This window comes from Lactuca serriola, chromosome 5 (assembly GCF_051521515.1).
Source record: "Lactuca serriola cultivar US96UC23 chromosome 5, Lser_US96UC23_V15, whole genome shotgun sequence".
In the NCBI taxonomy this organism is placed as follows: Eukaryota; Viridiplantae; Streptophyta; class Magnoliopsida; order Asterales; family Asteraceae; genus Lactuca; species Lactuca serriola.
Window position 1 is genome coordinate 78,162,780 of NC_136412.1, and position 10,492 is coordinate 78,173,271.

At 35.5% G+C, this 10,492-nt stretch overlaps 1 protein-coding gene across 1 annotated transcript; it reads right to left on the bottom strand.

Annotated features, from left to right (window-relative positions):
* Window positions 1-236: 236 nt before the first annotated feature.
* On the bottom strand, window positions 237-5,159 carry LOC145052673 (transcription factor MYB3R-1-like). The gene is made up of 12 exons (XM_079000527.1): window positions 4,898-5,159; window positions 4,367-4,572; window positions 4,185-4,239; window positions 4,023-4,080; window positions 3,660-3,754; window positions 3,470-3,573; window positions 3,030-3,158; window positions 1,509-2,880; window positions 1,159-1,433; window positions 978-1,086; window positions 704-895; window positions 237-529 (listed from the first exon to the last, which is right to left on the bottom strand). Exons 2-12 carry the CDS (start codon window positions 4,444-4,446, stop codon window positions 404-406), a joined length of 2,595 nt encoding a protein of 864 aa, XP_078856653.1. The 5' UTR covers window positions 4,447-4,572; window positions 4,898-5,159; the 3' UTR covers window positions 237-403.
* Between the last annotated feature and the right edge of the window lie 5,333 nt (window positions 5,160-10,492).

Sequence of the window (10,492 nt, forward strand, 5' to 3'; positions counted from 1 at the left end):
TTATTGGCGACAAACCACAATAAATCATTCAACACTTAAAATAAGCAATCTCAATCACCCATTAAATAAGTCCAACCCAATTTCAACTTATTTATCGAACATACAACCCATTTAATCGTTGCGTCAAGTTGAGATTTCTCAACCTGTTTATTAAACATATTGATATGCCCAAACAAAGAACACAACTACTCAAGTACCCGAATTCACAGATAAGATATATAGATATAGATATACGATGACTTTAATTAAGTTTATATTAATTCAAAATAGGATATGGGTCAGGTAGAGAAAGGAAGAGAAATCCATATGTTAACACAACAAATGGCAATTTGATATCAAAAATATATAAAATTTATAAAAATTAAGATGTTTGTTGTACAAATTGACCACCACTCCCCAATCTCTACCTGCAACTTTTCAAGAGGTAGGAAGATGGGCTTGTCAAACTTACACCACCACCACCACCACCACCACCACCACCCTTCCTTGGACTCCCACATTCACTAAAATCCAACACCCTTCTTTCACTCTGCAAAACATACAATAAATCTCAAATTATTAAAACAAAAAAAAAAAAAAAGTGAAACATGCAAACCACAACCACTATCAGTGTGTGTGTGTGTCAGCTCAGGGGTTGCTGAAAGAATAACTTTTTTTACAGATATAATAATAGTTGCAAAAAAAGCAAAGAAAATAAACATACTGGAAGATTTGATTCTTGTCGAGTCTTTTCGCCTTTTTCTGAGAATCTTTTCTTTAGAATGGAATCAGGAGTTTCATCTCCCAAAACCTCCCGAGCATTTGCATATGCTGAAGCTGTATGTTCACTTAACTGTTTCATTAACCCAAGAGCATCATAGCTTCTTTCACCCGGACTCGTAAAGTAACCCATATCCTACAAACAAAAACAGCACACAAAACATAAAACAGAGGGTATTTTGGTCTTTTTGTTAATATAAAAGAAATTGTAATATTACCTCAACTGTAATATCTGTATCAACTCTTGGACCAGGCACAAAAGAGAACCAAGGTGACTTCCATGCAGAAGGTGATTCCAAACTTTTCCTAAATGGAGTTTCCCCAAATCTATACAATGCACTTTCAGTTACAATCTGATTAAAATCAAATAGATTTTTTTAAAAAAAAAATGATACATACATTCCGGAGTTTTCAACCACGGCATCATCAACAGTAACTTCAAGAGGTTCTGATGATGAAGGGCAAGATTGTAATTGTACAGAGGATGCACCAAACCGACTTCCACCTCCCCCCTTGTTGTTTCTCTTTGAGCTCATTCTTCCAGGTGTTGTTCTAGCAGCACGTGGGCCCTTAGGTGTAGTATATAACTTGTTTGCAAATTTATCGGGAGAAAATAATAAATCATCTAAATTCTGTTCAACAACTCCTCCTCCTCCTCCACTTGGATCTTCAACCTAACAACAATTCAAAAACATGTTAATAATAATTCTTTCATAAAGTGATGTAAGTCATGATATTTCAAAACTCACTTTTGCTGTTGTGTTTGTGTTTTTGTTCCCCTCTTTTTGAGCTGATAATTCATCATGTGGATTCAAATTTTCTTTATCTTTAGCCATGTTAAGAATGGAGACACATTCCACCTTTTTCCCACATCTTTTTTCAGATAAAGGTGACAACAATTCCCGATTTCTCTTTTTCATAATCGATGGTGTACACATAAAAGTCTTGGCAGCATTTTTCAACACCACCTCAGGAGGGTCATCGCGTGAAGGGGAGTCCCATAATCTACATGGACTGAAACAGCTCATTGATGATGTCATCATAAGTTGACGAATACCAAGTGGACTATATTCATGATGTAATTCTCCACCAGATTGTATCAAATCACAGCTAAAAAACGGAATGTCTGATGATGGAAACTGTGGTGGCTCATAAGATAGGAATCCTGGATTCATTTCTGTTTGTAAAACATGGGATTCGTCATTTGATGGATGGGTTTGAGTAACGTTTTCTTGAAAACCACTGTTGTCATCAACTGATGGATGAATTTGAGTGCCATTTACTTCTTCTTGTGCCCCTACATTATCTTGATCGTTAATGAAATGAGAATCGGTGGAATCAGGGATTCCGGAGTTGTAAATAAGTCCAGTGAATTCTTGGTTTCCAACAGAAAGAGCGTTAAATTGATCGGATGCAGTCCCCATCAAGAGAGAATAATATGATTCCGGATTTGAAGCCTCGGAATCAGGGATTCCGGAGTTGGGTTGTTGATAAAATAAGGAATCAGATGATCCTTCACGTGGGTGTGGATCCATATCAAAACCAACAACATTGTTCTGATCAACATCTATACACTGCAAGAAATCTGATTCCGATTCCACCCTCACAATCAAATCCGGGTTTCGCAATTCCGGTTCCTGTCTCAAAACTGAATCCGAAGTTGGCAATTCCGGGTCCTCTCTCAAAACTGAATCCGGGTTTTCCAATTCCGATTCCGTCCTCAACATTGTACTCTGAATTTGGAATTCATTGGAGGAAGGCTGCCCTTCTTCATTCCCATGATTCAAATTTTCTTGGGGATCGTCTGTGGTGTATAGAACGATTGTGTCTGCCATGTCATCATCTACCACCATTTCGTTTGCCATGTCATGATGGGACTGTGATGAACATCTGACTAAAGTTGAGGGTTGGCTGCATTCAGAGATTTCCTCAAAATCTTTATGAATGCTATTATTATTGTCTCCACTACATTGTTGTGTTCTTGATGAAGTAGGAGTTGAGTGATTTGTATGAGTGACACATGGCAGACCTTGGAACTGTGTAAGCAAGCCTGATGCCAGGTAGGATTCCAGTTTCTTTTTAACTGAACTGTTCCAATGATTCTTGATAGCATTATCTGTCCTGAGACCCAATTAACAACAACAAAATGTTTCAATAATGTTTTACTTTTACCAATTTATGCAACAATTAAAAAGTGTAGTATTTTATACTGTAGAAAATAAAAATTGTTATATTGTTTTTGAATATAAAAGTAAGCATAGCATATATACCTCCCAGGCAAGAACTTAGTGAGCTCAGCCCATTTATTTCCATAAGACTGATGGGCTTTAATCAACATCAACTCCTCTTCTTGAGTCCAAGCCTCCTTGTTTATGGCAGGATTCAGATGATTATGCCACCTGGATATATTATAAAATACAATTTATAAACACAACATAAGGGCAATGCATTGTGTGATTCCTCAAAAAAACCATTACAATGTTTTTCTTTGAAAATTTACTCATTTATAGCAATGTCATTCAATTACAGCAACTTTTGCTGATATTGGATGTATTTTTACAAAGTCAACTGATAATATATATATATATATATATATATATATATATATATATATATATATATATATATATATGATCTAATTACATATTTAAAATAATAGTCAAAAAACACACACACACACACACATGAACATAAACTACAGTAAGCTTACCTCTCACGACACTGCTTACCAATGCGACCAGGTAACTGTTGTGCAATGGTTGACCATTTTTTGGGTCCATATTGCTCTACTAGTTGAAGTAATTCTTCATCTTCCTGACATTTGTTAAGAATACAATGGATATTATGTTATAAAAAAATAAATAAGAAACTAAATGTCGATAAAACATTATATGACTCACCTCTTTTGACCAAGGGCCTTTAACAAGTTCTGGATTTAAAACTTTCTGCCACCGATGTAAGCATTGAACATCAGTTCGATCCTTGAAGCATTCGGCTGAATCAAAATTGACATTAGACTTTAATGAAGTTTTTACTTTATAATAGTATGAATCATTTTCAACAATTAGGGATTTAAGGCAAAGTACTACTCCTTGGGTGAAAGTGAAAATTGTGATTGTCAATGAATCAACTATTGAGGATAGTATCAGGATCAATTTTTATGCAAAACATGTCTGAATGTCTTGTAAGTTGTAACCTAAAAGGGAATGATGCCAATTGTAGATAGTTTAAGATCCAACAAAAAGATGTGTAGTAGTACATACCTATCTTTTTCCAGTTTTTGCCTTTGAACCGCTGAACAGCTTTACACAAAATATCATCCTATAACAGAGCAATGATCCATCATCAAGTTAAGAATCCAAAAAACTAAACATACAGATAGAAATATGTCCACTAGTCAAAACTTTCTTGATAACATTGTATACCTCTTCTGGAGTCCATTGCCCCTTTGTTGAACGCCTTGTAGGGCCAGTTGTCCTCCTAAAAACAGCAGCATATGTTACTAAGTACAAAGTCTAATTGAGGCTTCCATCAACTAAATTACATGGCAACAATGATAAACAAACAAAAGAAATAAATATTTTGACACTGTAAGTAATATCTATACCCATGTATATCTCGAATTTTTTGAAGTCCCTGGCTAATTCCATCAGAAGAAGAAACTGTGTAGATCGGATCACTTTCCATCCCTGAGAACCTTCTTGCAAACCTTCAACCACACTTGCTGGTAACTCTCTATATACGATCTCCCACAAACCATTATCAGTTTGCTACTCTTGGGGGTTGAAGGAGGAGCTACTCACACAAAAGATTCTGAAAAAAAAATGAAGCGTATAAAACCCTAATACTGGAGATCAACATCACATTTCACACCACGGAAATAAAATCAATTACGATGGCAGAAACTCCATCAAGAAATTTAGACTTTCCGAATGCGAACAAAACCTAAAGAACGAAAATTGGGTAAAAACAGATTTTTCGGCGAAGAAGCATGTCACTGGAACAAAAAATCGAATTTCTTGACAAATTTTCGATTCAGTCAAGGATTTTGATACTCATGAGTCGAAAATCAATAGCGATTCAACAATCTATCAAAAAAGACCAAAAATTATAAACGGAAAAGGAACAAGAAACTCACTGACGCATTCGAGGATTCTGATTACAAAAGTAGAGGAAGCAAGAAGACAGTTCCGATAGATCTGCGATCAAAAACTGCGGAGAAATTGTGTGTGCGATTGTCTGTCTGTGTTGTGTTGGATGGAGAAAGGAGAGAGCGAACGGTCTGCTGCTAGGAATTCGAAAAATGAGAGGGAGGCAACGACAAGCCCTATGCTATGCGTTTAAAGGTCTGACCATCTCTCACTTCTCTTTCTCCATTTTTTGTTTATTTGGGAAATTGGAAATTTAAGTCCAACGGCCAGCTACTATAAAGAAGACTTTAAAGAAAATTACACAAAGCTCCTTGTACTTTTATTCTTCACATGTCTGCCCCTCCTTTTTTTTTGTTAGGCTGAAGGCTATTATTACAACTTATCTACAAAAAAAAAATTAATGTTACACCTTCTTCACACGACATCCCTGTTATCACATCAATATCCTTTATAAATGATTACAACTTCACATTATCAATATTTTTTATTTTTTATTTATTTTAGTCAAACATATATGAGTATATAAACCAGAAACAAATCTGATGTCTATTCTTTTTATCGGTCTCCATCTACCGTCGTAATCAGTCAAATGAAGCAATCAAACGGCTCCCGTCGCCGGTCTTTGATCAGATGACTGAATAACATGTTGCTAAATTGTGTGAAGAATAGACGGAGACAAGTGTATTAATGAATCTTGAGCCGATAATCGTTAAGAGGGTCATCACAATAGGTTGGAGAAACGTAGTCGAAGATGAAAAGCGATGGCGGTGACAAACCATGCGATCTGAAGAGGAACGAAAGAGGGATGATATTAATTGGGATCGGTTCCAATGAGCAAGTGGATGAGACGTATTTGAGGGTAATGACGGTAATGTAAGGAATCAACACATAAGCAGGAAAATATAAAGGAGTCGTGTCCATTGGACATTGATAGCAGTGGCGACATTATTCATAAGTGCGATGTAAATTTAAGTAGTATATTAATTAAAATTAAATTAATTAGTTAGTTATACAAATTTAATTAAAATATTTTAAAAAAATTATACTTTAAAAAAGTTACATAATTAAACTTAAAAAGACAATAAGAATTAAAAAAAATTATATAATTTAACTTAAAAATACAATAAAAATTAAAAGTTAACCACTAGGAAATATAAACTACTACTTAAAGTCATTGTTTTATTCATGTTTCTTTTTCCATATGTGCTCAATTAAATCATATCAGAGATTGTGATGTGTTTTTCTATTTTGTATTTTCAAAAGTCACATGAAGTATATTGGGTTGCGGACTTGTATTTGTAACAACCGGATTTATGGAGGTATTTAAATTAAGATGTTGTTTGTTTTTTCCGAGGCAAAATGTCTGCAATCTGCGGACCACATCTGTAGTAGAATAGTTGGATCAAACATCTGCAGTCTGAAAGACGATTTTGTTTTTTAACATCTACAGACTGCTAGAATAAACTAAAATCTAATTAAACCGGTTTTTTTTTAAACTTAAAAGAGTTTTTCAATAACTTTATGAATTTATTATAGATAATTAACAAATATAGATCGACTTTTATGTATTATTGTATAAAAAGTGAAAATAAAATGGTACGAATTAACGTATATATTTGATAAAAGCCAACAAACTTTGGTCGCAAAGATATACCTAAACATTGTAATTAAGGATAAAAGAATTTAACACGTAGAGTTAATGGAAAGAAACTTTGATTTTAAATGAATTTTCAAAATTTTCATTTTACCTTTTCAATTAAATCAATTAAAAACTAATCATAAATATTTATTCCAATAAATGAATGATATTGAATTAAATAATGTTTTATAAAATTTGGCACAAAAAATATAAAGACAATATTACGATTTTTTTTTTCATATCTATATAAACAGCCATAATGACCATTATTGTAATTAAATTTTTATTTATAAATTTGTCATGAAAGTCATGATTGTGTCATCGAACCTTTTTTCCCTTAAGTATTGTAATTTTTTTCCCGAATTGTTTGTCATAGATAAAGTTGGAATAAATCTAAGCTTAAAAAAAACCTATGATATATTTGTTTTTAAAGTTAGAAGGTGTATGAAGATGTTTGAAGACTCTGGTCCACCTCTGCGCCAAGAAGAGGACGCGTATACCTGTTTAGGTCTGCAGTTTTCAAAAACACAAACAGTTTGCGAAGCCTAATGTCTGTGCGTGGTCTGCACAGCGCAGACAGAAGAGACCAATAAGATCTGCAGACAAAAAACAAACAACGCCTGAATGTATTTTGGATTTTGGGCGGGACCACGTCGTGGGGAAGGCATCCCATGACGTAGCGATGGTCGATGTATCGCGAGTTTTAAATGACCTATGGACACGACGTGGTGGCGGTTTAATGAGAAACCCTAATCTCCAGGATTTACGCCCCTATTCAAGGGAATGTGAGGGTTATGGTTACCCACCCTCAGCCTTTATCACCCTTCTCAGCCTCCAAGCAAACTATAGCCTCCATTTTGCTTTCTAAGCCTTTTGTGTTGATTTTTGTGCATCTTCTGGACTTTTGTAAGTCCTCAAGTTCCCTGCTTTTTGGTTTATTTTGCATAGATCTAGGTTTCTATGCCTTAACTTCATGTTGGGACATTTTAGAGTGTTGGGATTCCATAAAGTTGCCAAATTATGGATCCTTAGAGTCCCTTTGGGGTTAGGAGTGTTGGATATGGAATTTCTTAGAGTTTTGGAACTCTTACATATGATCTTGGTCCTTTTTACTCTATTTTGACCTAGTTTGAGTTCAAGACATGCATTGGACATGTATGTCTATAAAGCAATGATTTTTATGGCTCGTTGGATGACGGGATGCCTTCTATGAAGTTTGAATGGTTGGTTTGATTGATTAAGAGCTTTTGGTTTAAGTTGGTCTGAACAGTCACCATGACGTGGTGAATGGGTCACCACGACGTGGTGCATGGATGTCATGCGACTGTTTTGTCCTATAGTCCCAACAATGTGGCTGGATCTAGCCACGACAGGACAACTGGCTGATTTGACTTGTTGACCTTGACCTTTGACTATGTTTTTGACCAAGTTCGACCTGAGGGTATTTTGGGTATTTTAGGCAATAGTTTGAGAAAAAGTCATTGTTTGTTGTACAGGTGACCCATAGAGTTGGTACGCGGAGCTGTGGTGTGATCAGCTATCTTTTCAGATTGAGAGGTGATTTTTCTCAATTTACTTGTGGGTCGAAGGCATCAATGCCGGCCCACTCGGTTATGTACCCTGGTTTAGAGGATATTGTTATGATGTGTTGATTTGTTAGTACTGAGTCCTGGTATATAAGATGTTGTTATGCGATAAAGATCAGTAGATATGCATGTTAGTTTGTTAACTGGTTATATGATTATATATTACTTTATATGTTATCTGTGAATAGGTATATCGGAAATGTTTGGTTGGGTTGAGGCGTTACTACTTTGTGCGGAAGCCCATAAACCTGGGAGCAATCCAGACTTATGTTGCGGGCTCAGAAGTAAGTCAGACATGAGCTGTGGGCTTGAAGGAAAACCATAATCATGATGTGGACTCAGGGGTAATCCATTATGTTAGTTGTGGACCCAATATGCACACCGTTATATGTTGTGTGGTTGTACTTTAGGGAACTCGCTAATCTTTGTCTTATAGTTTCAATTTATTGTTTCAGGTACTTCAGATGACCGTGTCAAGGTGAAAATCTTTCGATAATATGTTTTCGGAGATTTTATGATACACTGATCTTGAGGATATTTGTATTCGATACTTGATTTGGATATGGGTTTGTTTGAAAACAATGGTTTCTCTTAATTTAAAAATGAAAAATATTGTTGTGATTTTTTGGGATGTAACAGTATTAATCTAGTTGGATGAATTACATTGTTTGGACTATACATGTAAATAGCCCTTCTTTCTTCTTATATTAACATGTTATGAAAAATGACACAAGTAGACATTACCTCCGTTGATTTATCTTTATCCCATGATCGTGTTTAATATTTTATTACGTGTCACTTGCTTTTGGACTCCAAACGCATGTTCCATGTCATTCCTTGTTGTGCTAGCTTGAACAATTTTGGTTTCTCATCTTGTGGACATGAGTATGAATTGACAAATGTAGTGTGCTCTAGATATACCCCATCACCAATTTAATATCCTAATATATATATAATCATGTCTATTTACATCATATAACATGTTTGGAGCTTTACTATGTAGGATGCCGTTAAATAACAACGATGCCCCAAGCACATTCAGGTCATTGTTTGACTCCGTCATACCAAATAATGCATGTCAAAACCATAGAACATGTGTAGCTATTGCTTCTAGTATTATCGTCAGCACTCCATGCTTACCTAGCATGAATTGTCTTCGTTATGTATACAACTAATGCTACTAAGCATTCCTGGAAAAATGTGATTAGCTTGATGTGCGAAATATAACTGTTCAATATCACTTATAGTTGGTTTTCGTAAATATATGTTACCGTAAAGCTCTACAATATATGCACAAAAAAAAATATGCACGTTCTTACCCGTTCTCTCATACATTTTCAAATTCTCATATGACGCGTCTATAGTGATGTCGTATGCCAATTTCTAAAGTGTGGTTATACACTTTTGTATCGTAGTAAAACCTTGTTTACCTTTATCATTCCGTCTCAATTTAAAAAAATCATAGTTATATGTCAAATCTCTAGTTATACATAGGAATAAATTTATACTAATATAATGCGTTCTTTGAATTTATCTTGGTCGTATAAACAATTTGTAGCACCCGATTCTTGGTACGTATTTTCATTCAAATAATTATAAGATTTTGGCCTGGGACTCGGCGAGTTGAAGGTCCAACTCGACGAGTAGAATCGACTTTGGACACGAGAGTTTAGTGACCTACTCGACGAGTCGGCAAACCGACTCGACGAGTAGGCGCTGTTTGGTCAAAACCCTAAATCTGAGGGATTGCACCCTATTTAAACGATTTATTGCAGCCTCCATCGTCCTTTATGCTCCCAAAACACCTCATATTGAAACCCTAATCGTTTTGTGAGATCTAAGGCCCTTTTTGGTGATTTTTGGTGGTTTTTTATCACAAGAAGGAAGGAAAAGCTTGAGGAACCAAGAGGAAACCAGAAGATTTCGAGTTTGTGCAACATCTACAGTTCCTTAGGGGTATAAAGCTTATACCTTGTTCATTCATGTTCTAGATCCCTTTTTGAAGTAAATTAGGGCTTTTAGGAACCATTTTTGGTGACCAATCATGAGTACAAGCATGGTTGGGGGTTTAGACTCCAGATCCAGGGTCCTTAGGGGACTGCATGGCTTAAAGTGGCCAACCTTGTAGTCATAAAGAGTCCCATGCACCTTTAGACCACATTTTTAGGTCCTTTAAGCTTATACTCCCATGCATGCACGTAAAGTTCATAACTTTACGTGGTAGATCGATCTTAGAAGCCCAAATCTGTCTTTTGGATGAGTGTTGTACATCAGAAATCGAGATATAAGACTCGGGGAGTTATTCTTGGAACTCGGCGAGTCCGAGGCTTGATTCCCCAATCTGTTGAGGTTCGAAG